Below are 19,893 nucleotides of genomic sequence, written 5' to 3'. Positions count from 1 at the left end.
GCGACATGGTGCGTGTCCTCGCTGCGTGTATCGCGACAACAGAAGATACAGTCATGAAGGGGGGAAACGACCCAGAACCTCGCCAACGAGGATGTTAGATAGTCTCTCGCTCCTTCAGATGATTCACCTCGCCAAACCACAACAATCGCCGCGCTATTGTACAAGCTAACATAGTGCTGTTTACGACCCTCCTCTAAAACCCTTGAGAGTCATAGCGCGAGCTGGGATCATACGGCCGAGCATCCGAGGTACCCTCTTCATCAGTTGCGCTTCTCCTTCGCAACGACGGCCAACTCGACCTCGCTGAGGGGAGATGCAACGAGCCTGTAGCCGGGTCCGAAGCATTGGTTGACCCAAAGACATCGCCTTCACTCTCGCTCGCTGTGTTCCGACCGGAAGTCTCGTCGGAACTGTCTCGGTACACCACATCCACTATCTCTTTGGCTGACGGACGCGTAGGGAGTAGTGACGGCATGTAAGCTCGCGGACCGCCTCCTAATCTAGGATCCGCCTCGCAGACTTCTTCCTCCCCGCCGATGTACTCGTTACCGAGACTGAAGATACTGGGCATAGTGAACGATCAAATATTGAGATGTGTGGCGCGGGCCGAACAGCAAGGCAGCGAAGATTGGTTTGCGGGCGATCTGTGAGGCATTAAGAGGCTGATGAGGAGAAATAGGGCAGGCGGGGACAGACTGGCAATACCTGTCGCCTCTTAAAATGGGGTGGCGCGATCTGATTAGAAATCTGGACAATTCCTGATCCTTTTGCGAAGGGAGTAGCCGGTGAAAGGATGGTGGTTTGAGATCGCTAGTGGCGGGAAATCAAGAAATCAGTGGCAAAAGGCAAAATCCGTTTGACATGCCGTGAACTGCGGCTAGCGCAGACATTGCTACCAAAGATCATTGCACACGACATCGGTCTTGGAACGATACCTGAGGGGATCGTGTCCAATCCCACACTGCCATGCATACGGCCCAACAAATCTCAGTACCAATCAACGAAACTCAACCCTTGTTGTATGCTCCGATCTTCTCCAACTGTGTGACAGTATCAATCACAGTTTCCTCCAGGGGACGATCTATGTTTTTTCGTTAACACGTATCAAGCAAAAGAGTGGCTCGCACTGTCTACTACCAGATCAGTCCGCTCGAAAGAAAAGGACTCACAATCCAAGCCTAGGACTTTCTGACTCTTGCTGTTGTCAAGCTTCCAAGTCCCAGGAGGGAGGGTGATATTAGAAGGATCACCCTTAGGGATGTGCTTGGCGAGGTCGGGTCGGGCCTCTCGACCAATATTGGCGATTTGTTGGACGGTATTCGTGCAACCGGAGATTATGAATCGACCGCTCGCGTGCTTGGTGATGGCGAGATACACTGCGAGAGCAACGTCACGAACCTGGGCGATAAAGCTTCTTGTAAGTCCAAACATCCCCTATGGACATGAACGGCCGATTTGGGGGTAGACTTACATCCACACAGTGTGGCACAAGTGTGGGACCGATCGGGCTATCTTCGCCAGTGGCAAGCGTAGCGAACAGCGTAGAGGTTGATATGTCGGCTCCCGGAGTCACCATCAATTCTTTGGCCGAGCTCACATGCTCGGGGGGTCCGTAGATACCTGAAGGAGAAATCAGGGGAAGGTATCAGTACGCATGCCAATGGACTAAGAGTAGAGGCAAGCGTTGAGAGAGCGAGGTACTTACCAGGGCAACAGAGTGTCGCAAAGCCGTAGGTCGCGTTCGTCCGCTTGTACACTTCTTGCGAAGCGAGTTCCGCGTACTTCTTCGACACACTGTACCAGTAAGGGCTGGTAGCAGGGCTTCCAACGGAAATCTCGTCAGCTTTGGAGCGTAAGGAGATGATGATCCTCCTGTCCAGGTAATGCTCACTTGTCCAAAGACATCGCCTTGGCCTCTTTTTCGGTCACCCCTAGCCAATCGTCCTCGGTGAATGTTTCACCTTTATAATCGGCATGTGGTTTCACGGCGTCCAAGATCGACACAATGGAGCCTACCACCGCAACGTCCTTGATGCCTGAAGGGAGATGAGCTTAGCTCTTCGTTCATGTGTTCGATCGGGATCAAAATCGGCCGTATAATACGGAATGAGAGCAACTCACTAGGAGTTTTGGCTGCTGCTTCCAGCAGATTGGTAGTACCCTGGATTGCAGCCGTGGCGAAGTCTTCATAGCTCTGCAAGGTGAAGTTGAAAGGGGATGCAACATGTGCGACCTGCGATCCTTACTCAGATCAGTTCTTCTGTCCCAGATCCTACCTTGATGAGAGACGTGACGCTTAGATTTCAGGCATACATACCGCATCGATACCTTTCAGGACATCGAGCCACTCTGCCTTTGCGAGGTCTGGCACGACGGTAACCTCGACTTTACCTTCCTCTGCCCACTTCTTCAAGCCAGGAAGCGCGAGAACCTTTGTCCTCTTCTCTTCTGTACGGACGGTACCTCTCACGGTCCATCCTCGTTCGAGGAAGGTGATGGCGACGTGAGGAGCCACAAAGCCGTTGAGACCCGTGATCAAAACTCTCTTCGCAGTAGACATTGTGCGCGCGTGTGTGTTTGGAAGCGTGTGCTCTTTGAGATGTTGAGAGAGGACGAGATACGACGATATTCCATGGTTTTGTGGTCTCGATGCCACCTCTCATTTGCCAACAAGTCCGATGATATCGAACGATGCCCGACGGGATGACCAACGGTCATCTGTTAATCTCGACTGCGGATCAATCTAAGCTTACTTCAGATCATGATAATTAGTCATCAATCTCTTGTAAGCATGACCAACCGTCGTCTTGTCCCCTGACAATGGATGATCGGATCTCGCACCATGAACTGATAACAAGGGGATGAGGCCTGCTATCAACAAGCAAGCAACAAGACGATGACAGTATGCATATGACAAATCTGGGGATCTGCCTAGACAGAATCACAATGAACAAACAACTTATTACGTGGCGGATGGGGAGATGATGACATCAGTATGTCGATGTAGTCAAGTGAATAGACTGAGGTTGCACATGGGTAGACATTTCACAAAGCGGGTATGTAGACCAGTCAAACGATGTGAGGAGCCATCGTATGTCCAGAATACCCCTTCAAACTGGGGAATGTCGATTCTGGCGCCTCTCAAAACATCCTGTCGACAACGTGGACCGATAGAATCAAGTTGGTGAGGTCGTCAGCCTCGTTCGGGCTTAGAATAAAATCTTGCCCAAACTCACGACAACCCATGCGAATGACTAGGTACCGGATGCTGGCTGTTCAGCCATGAAGAAAGTACATTTGGGCCCCAATGGGAACCTGTCGAAGGAAAGTAACTGGAATGGTGGCCGTGAAAGCTTGCGCGACGTTGCCATTCTGTAACTCGCGTGAGTATCCTCCTTTGGGTATCTCTCAGACCCTCGCGAGCACTGTATAGATCATGAATGAATGAATTACTCACCTTGCTGAAGAACTTGTTGTCCAATTGCTCTGAAAGATGGTATGGCATCCAAATATTGTCCCAAAATGGTGCCACCTATCTGTGTTCCGTTCGGGGCAGGAGCGTTGGTGGCGTCCCGCCCGGTCAGTCTGTCGTAGAGTCCTTTGCCCCAACTTGCAAATTTGGAGGCTAGACCAGATTTGCCGGTCTCTTCGTCTTTACTCTTGTCTTCGGTATCTAAGGGAGCAGCACCCCGTGCTCCTTCTTCTCCGTCTGTGCTGATTCCTACAGGTGAAGTAGCGCCGGGAGTACTTGTACTCGGCCTGCCAGCCCCCACACCATAGGCTGTGGTGCCACCGGCAGGTCCGGTGGCCGTTGTTTCACTTGTACCTGTGGCTCCACCAGTCGTCGCGCCTCCTGAAGTCGCTAAAGTCAAAGTGTTATCAGAATCTTCTCCGTCATGCCATTTACTCCACATGTATTCCGTGAAACCCACTAGATCCGAGAGGTACTCCGCGAGACTCTGATGTAGCTGCGCTCCCGAGTGGCTCAGTCGTAGCACCGGCATGTTTGGAGCTACCATTGCCTGTCTGGGTGTCTCTGCGGCGTCCGACGACAGTGGATCATCCGTTTTCACCTCGTCAGCACAGATTTAACGTAGTCATACTGCAACACCAACCGGCTCGAGGCACGACCTCCTCCATCCCTGCGCCCGCTGCTGCTACCTCTCCCCCAACTCCACCTCGACTTCCTCCCGCTCGTATCGCTGAGTGAGTCGGTATCCGACACGTCAGAACGAGTCTTTTCACGGCCGTCTCGTCGGCTGCGGCCACGTCTTTTATCTGGTGGAGACTTGTGCAGTCTTGTGCGTTCCGAATCTGTTCTGGGCAGCTGGTCTTCCGGGACAAATTCGTGGAAATGCTGAGATGGTCTGATCATATGAGCATATGTAAGTTACTACTCGTCAGTCAGTCATCGGCGTATGTATTGGCCAGGTCCAAAATGCATGAAAGCTCTCACTCACCGTCTGGCACCTCTGGACCTTCTAGAATCAGACCTCTTGTAACTCCCTGACCGATCATGCCAAGCACGAGGATCGCCTTCCGCCCCGATTCCTGATCTCGTATCTCTCGAAAACCTCTCCGGGTCACTCGTATACCTGTGATCTCTACTCCGTGACCGACCTAAAACATAATATCAGCAATGCACTGATCCAGCGGCATTCCAAGATGCAGACGAGGCATTGACGTACTTGGGGAACGTGAGGCCGCGAGGAAGTAGTCGCTATCGCTATCGCTATCGCCATCGCCATCGTAGCTGGTCTCGTCGGTATCGGTATCAGATCGAGAATCGTCTCTTCGATAACTCCATCTTCCTATCCTACGAGAAGAGCCACCTGAACGGCCCTCGGTGCCCTTAGACCGGCCCTCAGACAGGACGTGCTATGCAGTGTTCTGTGCGCTTGGAGTCCGGTGCAAATGCGTGTATTGATTGGATGTTGGGTTGATTCTGTATGATGTGTGATGATAGTTACTGTAGTCAGAAGCGTAAGTGGCGAAGAAATAGCGAAATGGATATGAGAAATAGATATGAGCGCATATCCAATTCTGAGCGAGGCATAGGTCGGTCTTCCAGTGTCAAGATTCACCAATGCAAAGGATGTACAAGCACTTGTGACACATTGATGGTACAGGGGTTTTGGAGTGAAAGGTGTGTGAAGGAGGTTCTGGTCCTCAGTATGGGTTTCAGCGGACTACAGTATGTGGCACTCACGGCTCCAGCGGCAGTGAGAGCCGTATACTGACCGAGAGATGGTTCAACCCCGCTCTTTATGATCACATAGCAAGCTGCAGGTGCGCTTTGTCACTATGAGTGATATTGAAGATCTCGTGGAGAAGAATTGCTCTCAAGCTCATCAACAATAGTCACACTGTATGCTCGTACTGTACCGTCTTTAGATTGATCTACAGTACCGAGTTTCGCCGCCATTTCACGATCTGATCATTCCACTTATCGTATCTATTTGGGGTTTACGGAAACCTCTGATAGCGTGGTCAATCGTCATGTCATCTTGCGACATCTGCGTCCATTATGCAGCGTATGACATAGTGGGGAGCACATGATACCGCGCGCTGCGTCGTCAAACAATGTCCGCTTATATATACGTGGTGTGTGTTCCGTTTATCGGGGACCAAGGCATGCATAGCTTCCATTGAGTCATCAGTCCACCCGGTGTCGTTTCAACAAGACAAGGCGCTATGAGTCCTATTGCAATTCATGCAAATAGCCCCGCTTCTACCGTCGATTCCCTCAAGCAGAGGACCGTAAACAAGCCTGAGCTCCCTCAATGGTTTGAGCCACATGTGACCAAAGAGGATCATGAGTATTTGACTCGACAGAATCTTTCGAGTTCGAAGTCAGGTCCAATGGCTAAGTATCTTCAAAACAAACTGCAGTACAGTGGGCCGAGCTCGAAACCATCGATCTGAACCTACTCGACTCCAGAGATCCTCAAGTTCGCGCTCAACTCAGCCAAGCTGCTAAGAAGGCTTTGACGTTAGATGGGTTCTTCTTCGTCACGGGAACGGGAGTATCGAGTGAGACGTTGAAGAGGATTTGGCTATTGCGCAATATGCCACCGAAGGGATTCCATCGGGTCAGAAGCTCCCATTCGCAGCGAGACTTGAATAGGGGAGTTATGAAGGGTATAAGTTCAGAGAGATCTGGAAGAAGGAAGGTGGAATTCCGGATATTAACGAGGTGCGTTCACTGAATCCTGTCTTGTCCTGCCTGTGTCCTGAAATACATCAGGTCTTCAATGGCTATGACAGAAGAGAAGACAGCTGTTTCTTGTGATTGTGTGAATCTTCGCGCGCAGCATTACAACCTCGAATCATCCTCTTTCGAAGATCCCATTCTGAAACATCCAGCCAAGCTCCTCCCGTTGATCCCCGAGATCCAGGAATTCGCTCATCACACATATCACTATGTGGTCTATCGGATCCTCAAGCTCGTGTCGTTGGCATTGGAATTGCCCGAGAACTATCTTTGGGGCCTGCACGACCATGACGGCGTGATTGAGGCTGCTTGTCAGCGGTATATGAGTCATTTGCCAAGAAGCGAAGAAGACGAGAATGCCACTGAGGGGATATGGAGTAAAGGTCATACGGATTGTGAGTCATGAAGGCGCCATCTTATTTCCGTGACGGACAGCGGTCGCATGATAATTTTCTTTTTGGCCTGATCTCGATAGACAACAGTATATCGTTGCTCTATTCTCAGCCTATATCGGCACTACAAATCCTGACGCCCGAGAACGAATGGGGATGGGTCAGACATGTCGAGGGAGCAGGTCAGTAACTCCAGTGTTTTTACCACTGTCACTGATCATCCCTCATAGTGGTTGTCAATACTGCAGATGCACTGGAGTGTGAGTGAAGGATACACCGATCTGTGATGTATGTCACAGTTGACTCCGGTCGTCTTCAGTCCTCACTGGAGGCGTGTTCAAAGCGACTCGACACCGAGTCATTCGACCACCATCCGACCAAGCCAACCTGATTCGATACATCCTCATCCACTTTGCGCGCGTTCGAAGGAATCTTCCCCTTGAGCCTATTTGGGATTCACCTCTGGTTAAGAGGGAGGGAAAGACCGTTTTTCCAAGGTAGGATCGATGGCGGTGCTACAGCCCCTACTCAGGATGAGTGGCTTCGAGAAAGGATCAGAAGGACAGGGAATGAGCTTTGTAAGTGCTAGTCGTTTACCCTGTGTGGAAATCGCGAAAGCAGATGATCTTACGATCTTCGCTGTAGACGATAACAACAAGAAAACACAGAACGGTAGTGTGGAAGAAGAAGTCTTGGGCAGAAAGGTGGAGTATTATGTCTGAGTAAAACGTCGTTGATGAGCGGTCAGCTACTGTGTCAAGCGTGATTCGATATCTCTGTACATGTATCCGACGTTTACAGTTTGTAGGAAAGCTCCTGCCACAAGGTCCGGCGTGAGATGATCGAGCATGTCAAGTCTTCACCGTTTCTTCAAGCAGCAAGCCGTCGAGCGTCCGGCTCGACCACGCAGATCAGACCCCTTCGCATCACCGGGCTCGATGCAGCGGTTCGTTGATAGGATGCCTGAGTTGCGAGGAGCGAAAAGAGACAGGATGATTCACATCGCTAAGATCAGAGCTACCACCGTGGGGCGCGGCGCGGGGAGAACTAAGGGGGGGAGGCAAATAATTTCGAATGGTGGCAAGACAACCTGCAATTCATCATGTATCTATCCTGCCTGTCTTCCTTTCCAACTCTTTTGACCAAACCCTTTCTTCCTGAGACTCACAACTCGTCAAGATGGAAGCCGACCGACCCAGATCGCGATGGGATGACCCCGCCGGTCCTTCCTCAGCATCTCCCGCACCTCCAGGCGGTTCAGCAGAAGACCATGCTGCGTCCGCTGCAGATGCCGCTGCCAGAGCAGCCGCTATCGCAGCCAAAATTGCGGCTTCGCTGAGACCTGGAGTGCAGGGGAATGAGCTGATGAAGAAGGAGAAGGATGAGGGCGATTTTGTGAAGGATATAGAGATCAACGATCTGAGGAATCGATATGTCTTGACGAAGGGGTCTACCCAAAAACAGGTGAGTGCACTCACTATCTTCATGAATCACATTACGATGTACCCCATACGAGATACGACCGCTTTTTGCTGGACTTGGAGGTGTCAATCGAATGGAACAGGGTCGTCGAAAAAGGTACGCAATATGCAGTGCTGACGAAAGTCTACGCAGATCCAAGAAGAGACAGGATGTTCAATCACCACCAAAGGTGTATGGGTTCCCGACAGAGAGAAGATGCCACCTGGAGAAGCGCCCCTCTACCTCCACATTGTTGCTACTTCCCAATCGATCCTCGATGCCGCGGTCGGAAAAGTCAACGACCTGATCAACCAAGAACTCGGCCCGCTCATCGACGATAGGACTTTGATTGCTAGAAATAGGGCGATGGGTCTTCCTCCCCCTCCAAACGTGTTGCCGAACGGGAAGATCAAGTGGCCTGAAGAGAAACTGTTCATCGGACTGGATAGTTTGAGGAACTTCAACGTCAGAGCGAAGACAGTCGGACCAGGCGTGAGTGTTTCCTCTTTCCTTGAATTGCTTCGGCTTTCAGCTGAGAGAAGGATGCGCTGTATAGGGTATGTTCGTCAAGTACATCCAAGCGGAGACCGGAGCGAGAGTCCAGATCAAGGGACAAGGATCAGGTTTCATGGAGAGTGACACAGGACGAGAATCTGACGAGCCAATGCACATCAACATCGCGTGAGTCGTACGAAGTCCCACCCTGTATGATCTTCTCAAGTACTGAGTTTCCTTTCCGCTTCCAGTGCACCAAATGACGAGCAAGTCTCGAGAGCCAAATCACTCTCCGAAGATCTGCTTGTCGTTCTGCGAGAGGAGTGGAACAAGGCGAGGGAAGCTATGGGCCAAGGTGGACAAGGAGGAGTGTATCAGCAAGGCCACGGAACATATGCTCCTGCTGGACAACAAGGCTATGGTCAGCAGGGACAAGGGCAAGATCCGTATGCCGCGTACTACGCCGTGAGTAGCCCTGCTCCGAGCTGACTCGATGTCCACTGACGGTATCGGTAATAGCAAAACGGCCAGGGTACCCCCGGATCACAGCCTGGCGCTACTCCTGCAGCTGGAGGAGCGACACCAGCAGAAGGATCAGACGCTTGGGCCCAATACGCAGCGTACTGGGCAGCATACGGATACGACGTCAATGATCCGCAATGTAAGTCCATATTTCGATTCATCGTCTGTTCACCAGCTCACTCTTTGACATCAGTCCAAGCATGGCAAGCATCGCAATACGGCCAACAAGGTCAGACGCCTCAAGCTGGTGCACAAACTCCTGCTCCTTGAGGCCTAAACGTGAGATAGCAACGGGGGACTATGAAACAGATATGGGTTTTTGTAATCAATATGCATCATATGATGAGATCCTCAAGTAATTTTACAACACTTGTATAGGTTTGTGCAGTCAAACTCCTGACCCTTTCCGAGACGGAATAAACAGCACGAGAAAAAAAAGAGTCGAAACCAGGCCAAAAGGCTCGAAGGAGAATGAGCGCGAACTAGTGTTCCTCAGTATAGCATCCATTCCTATCACTGAACCCCTGGGAGACGTAGGGAACAATGTACACATGGATGCGAGGGGGAGAGTAAGGAAGGGAGGAGTCAGAAGAGGGTGAAGCGGAGGGATCCAAGAACCAGGTTGGAAAATCAGCTGGAGACACCTGGGTCTTTGAAGCAGTCGACATAGGACAAGAAGATGGACCGACTGCGACTAGGTCCGGGGCACCAAGGGACAATGAATTCATGATGATGTTGAGATTCCGATGAAGCGATCGCCCAAGAATGAATGGACATGTATACAAAGCATACGAAGTGTTGAGTTCGACAGATGCAAATGATCTAGACAATGAAAATGGGCTCTAGTTTGGCATTGATGGCAATGACGTGGAATAAACCTGGCTGTTTATGAGCAATTTTGATAAGGTTGTACTGGAGTTGAGCTGACTGCGGGGCTCTCGACGTCCGTCCGTCGCGCTGGCAATAGATGACATGGAACAGGATTCAGACAACTTGGAATGATCACCATCAATATAGACTCAGCTGCAAAAGGTCGTGCCCTCACTACGACGCATCACCTCCCAAGATGCTTCTACCGACCCTCCTGCTCCTAATTCTCCCCTTGGCACTGGGCCTCTCACCGCCTCCACAGACATTCGTCAATACGGCCATTGCGCGGACCGTCGAATTGGGAGGTGCGACAACACATGTCACGACGCAATACAATATAAAAGCGACGGCAGATGGGCCGGGGGAATATCATCTTGCCTTGGCGGGTGAAGGGGACGAAGAACCTGCGTGGTGGGAAGTCGCAATCGGTGGTAAGCCAGTGGAAGGTGTCACCATTTTAGATGACGCGTGAGTTGGACAGCACATCTCTATCCTACACTCCGAGCTTGCCGTTTCTGTCTTGCGTGCTGATGAGAGACATGCTGCAGTGAAAGGGCACCAACTGTTTCGGTCCCTCTCGGAGACTTGAAGAGGGACGGAACAATCACATTGTCCCTCACTCAAGTACTAGCACATAAGAGTGCACCTCTACCCGCCGAGATCGAACAGCGAGAACCGCAATTCCTCGTTTGGAAAACAAACTCTACCTATGTGGATAGTTGGTACCCCAGTGATGTTGAGAGGATCAAAATCCGGTAGGTCCATCGTTCTCGCTTCTAGTTGATGTATTGATTCACGGATTGCCGATGTCATTTCGTGATAGTGCTCCTCATCCTCCCCTTCTTTCTTATGGCTCTGTTCCGACCACCTACACCCGCGATTCGACGGTGACCAAGTCAGGCGCTTCACTCACACTTGGTCCCTTCCACTCGGTCCCTCCTACGCTCGGAAAGACGGAAGTGGACCAACCACCTTTCTCAGTCCATTACGAGGTCAAAGAGCCTGTCATAGGGTACAAGACTTTGAGAAGGAGTGCGGAGGTCAGCCATTGGGGTGCCAACTTGAATATTCAAGATGAGATCGCTCTCGTCAACAATGGTGCCAAGTGAGTGACACCCGCACCTACATCAGAGTAGTGACAATACTGTCGCTAACCTATGTACAACAGGCTCAAGGGACATTTCTCTCGACTTGCCCACCAACAATCCAGATTCCACGCTTCTGTCCCAGCGCAGATCCTCTCCGAATTCACACTCCGTCTTCCACCCACCGCCCACTCTGCGTATTACTACGACACCATCGGTAATGTGTCCACCTCTCACTTCCGACAAGGCACCACCCCGGCCCAGACCGCCAGATCGTCGAGGGTCAGAACAAGCCCCAGGACAGTCGACGGGACGCTTGAACTCAGACCCAGATATCCTTTGCTCGGCGGATGGAACTATACTTTCATAGTTGGATGGGATATGCCTCTTGGCGATGTGTTGAAGAGCGAATCGCAGACAGGGAGAAAGATTCTAGGCGTCCCATTCATGACGCCGTTGAAGGATGTGGTAGTGGAGGACGCTGAGCTGAAGATTATCCTTCCGGAGGGTGCGAGGTTAGTCATATTCAGATATCGATAGCTTAATTATAGCTCAACACTAATATCTGCATACTTTGTAGCGACGTCCAGATCTACACTCCTTTCCCGGTAGACAGCATCGACCATTCGACCCACAAGACATACCTCGATACTACCGGTCGATACGCCGTCACAATCAAGAAAGCGCACTGCACGGAGAACCATGCGCAAAACGTTTATGTTAGTGCAATTACGCTCTCAAGACCACTGTCATAATGTTGCTGACGCTTGTTCCCATCGCTGCTGAACAGGTGACATACTCATACCCCCTCTCTGCGCAATTGCAAAAACCGACAGCGGTGGCTTCCGTTGTCGGCAGTCTTTTCTTGTTAGGAATGGGATTGAGGAGAGTAAACTATAGCATTGACAAGAAGTAGATAGAGCATGATCATGGAAACGACAGCATCTCATGCATTTGACATGCAGGTGTTGAAAAGTATCCCAAGCACTTCATGAATGGTTTTTGAGTGCGGTGGAGGAAGGCCACGCGACGCGTCGATTGCCGCAATGTTGACTTTTGAATCATTGCCCATTGATTTCGTTTCTCGTTTTGAACACATCCTGCTACCCAACATACAGACCTGATTCATTCCTTCACTCGAAGCTATCCTATATTGTACAGTGCAGCAGACTCCGCCACATCATGGACGACAATTATTTCTCGCTCAACTCGATCTTGGCTGATAATCATGTGAGTCTTCGTTTGTTACCTACCGCGGTCTGCATGTCCGTCTCCCTTCTTGTCACTTCCGTTTACTCGTTTCATAGCTCAATGAGCTATTACTTCTTATTGATGCCCGGGATTCATCAGCCTCTCGTCCAACACCTACTGACTGATCTTCATGATCCGTAGAAACTATCATGTACTTTCACGCTGGACGTCCCAGGGCTCGGCTACCTGGAAGGTGGAACAGAGAACGATGTGAGCTTCCACTTCCCGACTCATGTCATAAGTGGAAATAGAACGCTCACGAGCTATATGGTGACAGATACATCAACATGCGAAAGTTGAGTTGCCGTTCTGGCTGGCTCAGACATTGAGTCTCAAGTGAGTGATCGATCTACGAATCTTCCATTATGACATTGTTCTCTCCCTGCAATCTGCGCTCGTCCATTGGTCACGTCCTCCTGTACTGCCCGCTCTCTACACTCTTCATCCCGTCTACATTCCCCCAATCTCTCTACCTTCCTTTTCCGCTTGTCACGACCTGACTCCATGCCTCGACCACTACAAGCCGACTCGTCTGTCAGAAACTTGCTGACCCTCCCGCCCACCCACCCTTATCCCCTTTCGTAGCGAATTCACCACTTTCCCCCTCCCTCCACCCTACACCAACCGGGTCAAGTCAGCCCTCAACGCATCCGCTCAGTCTGTCAAGCTTGCGAATCTGGTAGGAGGGAACGGGTGGTGGTATAGATGGGGAAGAAGAATTGCGGATGTTCTGGATGATGAACCTCAGGCGGATCTGTTGAATGTGCTTTTGAAGGTGGGTCGAGGTAGTCTTACTGTCCAGCGTCTTCTTGGCGAATTTCCTCCTGGGGTTCAGTCTTCGAGCGGTATCAGTCAATGCTTCTCAGGGAGAGTGGTGATCATCCGTTCGTTGGCTGTAGACAAATACTGCCCTTTCCTTGTTCCTACTGCCCATTCCTGGTTTCGGTCTCATCTTCCGCTTCCGCTCCTCTGTTTCTTGACCTACCGTTGCTTGCCAAAATACTGTAGCTGATCATCTATACTCCGTTTCGCCCTCCCAGGCATTCGTGAACCGTCTTCCGGCGCTTCAGGATCTTGCAGCACATCATGCTAGTGCCGATCATACTCTGCCTGAAAACAGTACGAGCAGCGGAGAAGCTTTCCGCGATGGGATGGAGGGCGATGAGAGAGAATGTACGTGAACTTCTTATCCTTCTTTCCATTTCGTCACAAATGAGATTTATTCGAGATTGCAGCGCAAGGTGACCAAGCTGACTCAACTTGTCGTGGCTAGTGTTCGCTATAGGACAAGAATCGGGCAAGCTATCGAAAGGGTGGTACGATTCAAATAGCGGGAGAAAGGGAGGTAGATGAGGTGACCGAGGAGTTTGCGAGTTCTCGAGCCTTGGTGTATCTAACGACTCATGCATTGTTGTACTGATATACTCATATGTAGTGCGGGGTTGATCGGAGCTGTCTTGAGAGTCACGTACCCGCCTGACTGGCGCACAAATGTATGAACGAACAGTGTGAACTCGTCCCTACGATTTATGATATGCCGCAGCGTCAGCCAGTCCCCACTCTCACTTGGAATGGCTGCCAAGGAGAGCGAGGCACATCCGAAGTTGAAAAAGAGGTGGGTCTTGAAGATACTGACTCATCCAAAGAAGGAGGGGAAAATAACGTACAGGAACCGGGTAACGTCGCGTCGACATCCCAGCACAGCCGATATGACTGTGCAAGATCTGCGCACTCACACACACACATATGCACGACTTGACGTTCCTCCTCGGACGTTGACGCAAGCTATACGATAGTGTTTCCATGCCTCCCCGCCGATCGAGGCTCACATTCCTTGATCCACGATCAATCGGATCGAGAGGGGCCTCGACCCGCACAGTAGTATCTATCATTCGAGGGTAGTAGTAAACGAGAAAAAGAGGTGTCGGAATATCATCCATTACCCTCGAAAAGCTTAATTTAACTCACCAAAACACCTCGAAACGTGAATATTCTATTTTATCTAAGATGTTCCCTGATTGAGTAACTGGAGAACCTGACAGCGTTTCATCAGAGTAAGAGCAGTAAGAGACAGAGAGAGAGAGAGTCGACGGCTTTTATTCGTTGTTGTTGATCTTGTACAAGAGAAGTGGAAGCGAGAACGACGGGAAGGACTTCAAACGGGGGTCAGTCAAGCGAGAGTCATCTACGGCAGTAGTGGGATCTTCATATGACTTGTCCATCTGTCTCTGCAATCATCACAAGTTTGATCCAACCCGACCTCTTTTGACTTGACACCCCCAGGTCCCAGCGACGTGAACACATCCATCCAACCACATTTCCCATCCACCCAAATCTCCCCTTTGATCCACGTTTCATTCCTTCGCAACATCACCGCAATCCGATTCGGCTGGACCTTTCCACACTTCACACTGCACGATTCCGCTTCAGCGTCTCTTGCTTTCATATACCGCATCTATCAACATCTCACGTTCTTTGAAAGAAGAGACCGCGCGACTTTCACCTGGAGTGTATCGGTGAGTCCAGTCCCTCTGGTTTCACTAGACACTTCCTTTTCGCTTGTCTCGCTGACGCTACTTATTGTGTCACGGCAGTCCACCGCCTCATCATCGAAACAAGTTCAGGTTCTTACATCCTTTGTACAGCTCCGTCATATACTACCTCATCCATCGACTCTCCCCGCTTCACACCTACCGCCCTCCTCTCACCTACGACGTAGTCTCTGGCGCACTTTTTCGTCCAAAATGTTCACGTCCACCACTACCTCAGCGACCCTTGCCAAATGGCTCATTATCCTCCTGCTCGTCATGTGGTCTCGCCCGACATGGTTCGTCCACGCTCAATCTACTACTTCACTCGCGAGACCTACGACTGGAGCAGTCAGTATTCCCGCCAGTGTGTTTCCCACCACGACAACGACGTACACTGGTGTGCCGTCATTGGTCTTTCAACCGATCGCTACGATGACTGCGTGTGGAGTCGGACAGTGAGTCAATTCTCCCACATGTCATCGATACATGTCGACGGTCAAACACATTTGCATATATTCTTCCTTTTCCTTCTTGAATCTCGTTCGAGAGCCGGAACTGACATGTGGGTTCCATCAAGGATCCTCTGGAACCTGTACAACGAGGACCCATCTCGAGTCAACATCACCCTTTACGCCGTCAATGACGGAGTGGACCAATCGATTCCCCCAGCAAGCACCACATCGACTCGACCGGCCATCAGCACGAGCACCGCCGTTGCTTCTGCCCCAGTCGCAACCACTCCATCAGCAATCCGACCATCCACCCCGCTCACTACTCCCGTCGCTCCTTCCGTCGCACGGACCACCCTTTCCTCCCCCGCCTCTAGACCGGCAGCCGCGACGCTCACCGCCAGATCCCTCGAAGAACGCACCATTCTGCACATCAACGCTACTCTAGTCACTCAATATGCCAACCACGGATGGGACTTCCGACCAGTCAGATTGCCTCAAGGTCGTTATTACATCTATGGTCATGTCGATGATGGTCGAGGCACGAATGGCAGGAGCGCAGTCTTCAGTGTGGTCGAAGGCAACGATATGGCTTGTTTGGCCGCTTTTGCAAGTGCGAGTTTGACGGCAAGTAACGCTGGATCAGCGACGTCTTCTCAAGCAAGTACGACGAGTGTTCAAACAGGAAATCAAGCCAGTGCAGGTGCTGGCGCCGGCGGCTCGAGCTCGGGAAGTAGTAGTGGCAGCGGAGATCTCAGCGGTGGAGCCATCGCAGGGATCGTCGTCGGCGTGATACTTGGTCTCGGTGCTTTTGGCCTACTGGCATTTATATGCTTGAGACGAAGACGACGAAATGCGCAGTATGGAGGATCGGATCGACCTCCCATGTCTATGACAGGTGGACATAGGAAAATGGCCTCGGGAGCCACATCGCCTTCCGATCCTGGTCATGGACGAGCACCCATACCTTTAGGAACGATCTCTAGAGCGGATGACAATTATGGATCCGACCCCGAGAAAGGTCGAGATAGCACCGAAAGTCAGGGAGGAGAAGGAATCGTTCAGTCTGTCGCTCCGGTTCTTACACTTGGCGAACAACAACAACAACAACAACAGAGGGAAAGACACGGAAAACGACAGCTTTCGGATCCATTCAGGACGCCGACTTTTGCTGATATGCCACGACAACCGGACAACGCTGTGCTGGCTGGAGGTAGTGGATATGAAGAGAACGATTTCGCGCCTGTCTCAGAAGACGCCGTCGCGGCGACAGGATCTCGGCCGAAATCATACACGGATTTCGCGAGCCGCTCTATGCCGTCTTCATCGTCAGTATCACGTTCAAGATCACAACCTGGTGTTCCGACCAATCCCACCCCACCTCGATCGGGCGAATCCACTCCTCCTCTCGGTGGTCCCACACAAGTCTTGGGAAGATCCAGTTCCACCAGACGTAAACCTGTTCCAAGCCTGGGTCCCGAATTAAGGTCTGAAATGGCAAGACAGGCGAGTCAGAACGAATTGAGAGGTGGTGCTCCTATTGCAGGTGGAGGTGGTTCTAGAGGCATAGATGCTGGCGAGAGGAGAATGAGTTATAAGCTTGTTCCGGATCCTCCAGCGATACAGGAGTAGAAGATGTATTAGGAGCTTTGTGTGTTATCTTGACGCCTGGACTTTGATCTTGTTTATACTTTGACATTGTATAGTAGTGATTGGAGAGCAGGGCGAGGCGATAATGCATTTGCAGATTGCGTTTATATGATACAGCAGGCTACGATATGTGCTGGTGGATGAGAGGTAGTTTCACTGGAACACCTTTATTGATTATACTGGAATCTGACCCCGTTCGTCCTCATCGATCGATTCAAGCACTCTGACAAGATGTTCGTCCAAACCTCTCGGAAGGGTTAACACTCCATTAGTAGTGACCAGTCGATAGGTGGGTAACGGGGAGTATGTTGATGCTACGATCTGAGCGACATGATGGTCAGCTGAGAACAAGACCTACACGCGAGCGCCTTCCGAACACTAATACTGAAAGAAGCGAGTAAAAGCCACGATGATTCATGGGATGCTGCTTACTTTGCCATCTTGGACGTAGACTGACCCTACGAGATCTTCTGTCTCACCTATTCTTCCAGCTGGCGGGATGGCTCTTTCGTCTGAGAAGAGTTACTATCAGCATCACATCTACTATGACGACGCAAAGAGCTCTCCGAGGCTGTTTAGACGGGCGTATCTGTCACTCAGACTCACCGGTGATATGTATCCATCCGTCTCCTGGTCTCGTCTCAGCCTCAAATGTCACACTTTGTGATTTGCCCTGTTCCAAGCCCGACTTTATAGCATCGTCCAATACCTTTCTACGAAACATAACATGAATCATGTATCAGTCCCGATTGTGACGATGTGACCATTTCCATTCCCCGATCACAAGACCTTATGACGAGACATTGGGCTTTGAGAGGAGGACACACCTGAACTCTGGCTCTTCTCTGAAATCGTCAAGAGTGGCTTCGCCTAATGGTAGATACCCCAAAACGGTCTTCGATCGAGCGAGCGCCGGTGGTCTAGGTAAAAAGGAGAGGATGGTATGTGTGTTGGTCGGGTGATAATGCAGATAAGAATGAGAAGGGTCTTTCGTGCTTCCTTCGTTTATGGCGGGTTGCGAGGGACCTGCCTGTCGTGAGGGTACAGTTTTATGGAAAGATCGATTGCTACGAGACTGAGCGAGAGGTGCGACTGGGCGTATTGCTGCAATGCTACGAAGGTTCGCAGGCGCCCGTAATAAGCATAGAGTAGAGGCCATCTTGATCTAGTCGCTGATAGTGTCTTTGTTGTGAATAGTCGTTTATGCGCCGGGGCGGAGGGTCGAATGAACTGTGATCAAAATAAAGCCAATACATTCCACTCGTCGAACTGAAATACAAGATCATCCTCCACTTCCTTCACACTCTATTCGATCCCTCCATTTAGCAACCCCCCCTTCAGCGACACCTCACCAACGTCGATACACATGCACCTTTCTTCGTTCATCCCTTTGTTTCTGCTCAACCTCTGGACCATTACTCAACACACGAGAAAAGCGCAATATGCCGCGCTCGCCTTCACGTTCCAGGAGTAGGTCATACTCCTCTTCGAGATCTCGGTCGCCGGTCAAAGCACGAGCTCAAAGTCCTGACGGGCAGACGGTATGTTCCCTCAACTTCCTCGCTTTCCTTCAGCAGCATTGTTTCATCAGACGGGCCAGCTGTGCAAACTCGACTTGTTCGATGTCAGTCAAAAGCTGATAAAAGTCCTGTGGGTGTTAAGGCCCTCTCACCATTCTTGATTAGGATCTTTGTCAGTAAAGGCAAACATAGTCCGTTGGCCGAGTTTGACGATGGGAACTTGCCCCTTCGAGATGAGTTCCAAGTATACGGATGGTGAGTCGCTGTCGCTCAGCGACACAGACGCTGGGTTCTACGTCCATTTCTGGGCTTGGTGCTTGAGATGGTCAAGCCCTTGGCACGAATGAAGCTAATATTTTTCTCCCTGCCTTTCTTGTCCTTAGGAAAACATCCACACCAACCTCATTGATCCGACTTCTCCTCCCTTCTTTCCCCGCACCTTATCGATCACCTCTCGCCCGTCACTCCTTCCGACACATCTACGTCGACGCCTCCCAACGCGGTCTGTACAAATCTAAAGACCTCGTCTCGTTCACCGGTCGTGATCTCTTCGCGTCCGCCTCTACGTCTTCGTCAATGGAAGTGGACGGCGAGCTGCCTCAGAGGAAAAAGATCGATGAGAAGACTCTGGACGAATATGACTTCATCACTGGAGACTTGTTGAGTGTTAGTCTCTACGTTCCGGAACCGAAAGTTCAAGCTGGCGCAGGATCTGGTGCTGGCGGGGGAGGTCCTGGTGTACCTCTGGGCAGAAACGTCTCCGGTGTTGCAGCAGGACGACAAGGATCACCAAATGAGATCAAAAGTCATGGCTGGGGAGACAGAGCTGCGCCACCTCATGCGCGAGAAGAGGCGGGTCGAGGGGGATGGGGAAGAGCACGAGGAGGAGCAGTCCCTCCTCAAGAATTTAGAGGTGGTAGAAGTGGTGCATTCCCAGATAGAGATCCAGCGGGTGGAGGAAACTGGAGAGGCGGACCGAACGGACTAGGCATCAGAGGTGGTGCAGGGAGGAGAAGGAGTCCTAGAGCGGAGGATGGACAGGGGAGGAACGGTGGTGATAGGAGGAGTAGGAGTCCTGATACTGGTTCTAGGAGGGAGAGTTGGAATAGACGAATATAAGTAATGACAGGGCATAGGGTCACATGAAGCAGGCGTCATAGAACCATGCACACTCGTGTGTCTTTGCACGCTGTCCTTTCACCGACGTAGCCCGATGAGACAAGCATTGCCAAGTACACTCTTCACAGCAGGGGGGATGTCGCGGCCACAGTGCGTCACCAGATTTATATGATCCTCCTGTTTTACTTTACGTAGCCTCGAGCGTTCCCCCCTTCCTCTCCACTGACCTCCATACAGCTCAGTTGTCATGGCGAGCTGCTGCTGATGCATCATCCTTCTTCTTCAGCTCCTACTAGCATCAAGCTGTACTCATTGTCTTACATCATTCATCATA

The 19,893-nt window shown here is 51.0% G+C and overlaps 10 protein-coding genes across 10 annotated transcripts; 6 read left to right on the top strand and 4 right to left on the bottom strand.

Annotated features, from left to right (window-relative positions):
- Positions 1-193: 193 nt before the first annotated feature.
- IAR55_005313 (uncharacterized protein) lies at positions 194-571 on the bottom strand (the record flags this gene model as incomplete). Its single annotated transcript, XM_066948405.1, has 1 exon — positions 194-571. The coding sequence occupies one exon, from the start codon at positions 569-571 to the stop codon at positions 194-196; it is 378 nt and encodes a 125-aa protein (XP_066800973.1).
- Positions 572-1,007: 436 nt separating this feature from the next.
- On the bottom strand, positions 1,008-2,560 carry IAR55_005312 (uncharacterized protein; the record flags this gene model as incomplete). The annotated part of the gene is made up of 7 exons (XM_066948404.1): positions 1,008-1,081; positions 1,170-1,398; positions 1,472-1,620; positions 1,706-1,821; positions 1,892-2,036; positions 2,122-2,233; positions 2,318-2,560. The coding sequence occupies 7 exons, from the start codon at positions 2,558-2,560 to the stop codon at positions 1,008-1,010; spliced, it is 1,068 nt and encodes a 355-aa protein (XP_066800972.1).
- An 889-nt stretch (positions 2,561-3,449) lies between these two features.
- IAR55_005311 (uncharacterized protein) lies at positions 3,450-4,019 on the bottom strand (the record flags this gene model as incomplete). Its single annotated transcript, XM_066948403.1, has 1 exon — positions 3,450-4,019. One exon carries the CDS (start codon positions 4,017-4,019, stop codon positions 3,450-3,452), a length of 570 nt encoding a protein of 189 aa, XP_066800971.1.
- Positions 4,020-5,694: 1,675 nt separating this feature from the next.
- On the top strand, positions 5,695-7,328 carry IAR55_005310 (uncharacterized protein; the record flags this gene model as incomplete). The annotated part of the gene is made up of 8 exons (XM_066948402.1): positions 5,695-5,896; positions 6,141-6,196; positions 6,315-6,609; positions 6,690-6,788; positions 6,837-6,866; positions 6,926-7,103; positions 7,159-7,184; positions 7,252-7,328. 8 exons carry the CDS (start codon positions 5,695-5,697, stop codon positions 7,326-7,328), a joined length of 963 nt encoding a protein of 320 aa, XP_066800970.1.
- A 457-nt stretch (positions 7,329-7,785) lies between these two features.
- On the top strand, positions 7,786-9,354 carry IAR55_005309 (uncharacterized protein; the record flags this gene model as incomplete). The annotated part of the gene is made up of 6 exons (XM_066948401.1): positions 7,786-8,070; positions 8,221-8,559; positions 8,624-8,748; positions 8,814-9,027; positions 9,082-9,223; positions 9,278-9,354. The coding sequence occupies 6 exons, from the start codon at positions 7,786-7,788 to the stop codon at positions 9,352-9,354; spliced, it is 1,182 nt and encodes a 393-aa protein (XP_066800969.1).
- A 796-nt stretch (positions 9,355-10,150) lies between these two features.
- Positions 10,151-11,955, top strand: IAR55_005308 (uncharacterized protein; the record flags this gene model as incomplete). Its single annotated transcript, XM_066948400.1, has 6 exons — positions 10,151-10,422; positions 10,509-10,709; positions 10,778-11,059; positions 11,123-11,554; positions 11,620-11,758; positions 11,830-11,955. The coding sequence occupies 6 exons, from the start codon at positions 10,151-10,153 to the stop codon at positions 11,953-11,955; spliced, it is 1,452 nt and encodes a 483-aa protein (XP_066800968.1).
- A 266-nt stretch (positions 11,956-12,221) lies between these two features.
- IAR55_005307 (DNA replication complex GINS protein PSF3) lies at positions 12,222-13,643 on the top strand (the record flags this gene model as incomplete). The annotated part of the gene is made up of 6 exons (XM_066948399.1): positions 12,222-12,269; positions 12,432-12,500; positions 12,568-12,626; positions 12,876-13,065; positions 13,331-13,463; positions 13,564-13,643. The coding sequence occupies 6 exons, from the start codon at positions 12,222-12,224 to the stop codon at positions 13,641-13,643; spliced, it is 579 nt and encodes a 192-aa protein (XP_066800967.1).
- Positions 13,644-15,034: 1,391 nt separating this feature from the next.
- On the top strand, positions 15,035-16,902 carry IAR55_005306 (uncharacterized protein; the record flags this gene model as incomplete). The annotated part of the gene is made up of 2 exons (XM_066948398.1): positions 15,035-15,276; positions 15,399-16,902. 2 exons carry the CDS (start codon positions 15,035-15,037, stop codon positions 16,900-16,902), a joined length of 1,746 nt encoding a protein of 581 aa, XP_066800966.1.
- A 192-nt stretch (positions 16,903-17,094) lies between these two features.
- On the bottom strand, positions 17,095-18,079 carry IAR55_005305 (uncharacterized protein; the record flags this gene model as incomplete). Its single annotated transcript, XM_066948397.1, has 4 exons — positions 17,095-17,241; positions 17,353-17,432; positions 17,527-17,633; positions 17,748-18,079. 4 exons carry the CDS (start codon positions 18,077-18,079, stop codon positions 17,095-17,097), a joined length of 666 nt encoding a protein of 221 aa, XP_066800965.1.
- A 283-nt stretch (positions 18,080-18,362) lies between these two features.
- Positions 18,363-19,559, top strand: IAR55_005304 (uncharacterized protein; the record flags this gene model as incomplete). The annotated part of the gene is made up of 3 exons (XM_066948396.1): positions 18,363-18,461; positions 18,583-18,695; positions 18,824-19,559. The coding sequence occupies 3 exons, from the start codon at positions 18,363-18,365 to the stop codon at positions 19,557-19,559; spliced, it is 948 nt and encodes a 315-aa protein (XP_066800964.1).
- Positions 19,560-19,893: the final 334 nt, after the last annotated feature.

This window comes from Kwoniella newhampshirensis, chromosome 11 (assembly GCF_039105145.1).
Source record: "Kwoniella newhampshirensis strain CBS 13917 chromosome 11, whole genome shotgun sequence".
Classification (NCBI taxonomy): Eukaryota; Fungi; Basidiomycota; class Tremellomycetes; order Tremellales; family Cryptococcaceae; genus Kwoniella; species Kwoniella newhampshirensis.
Note: the sequence above shows the minus strand (reverse complement) of the source record. Positions and strands in the feature narration are given on the sequence as shown.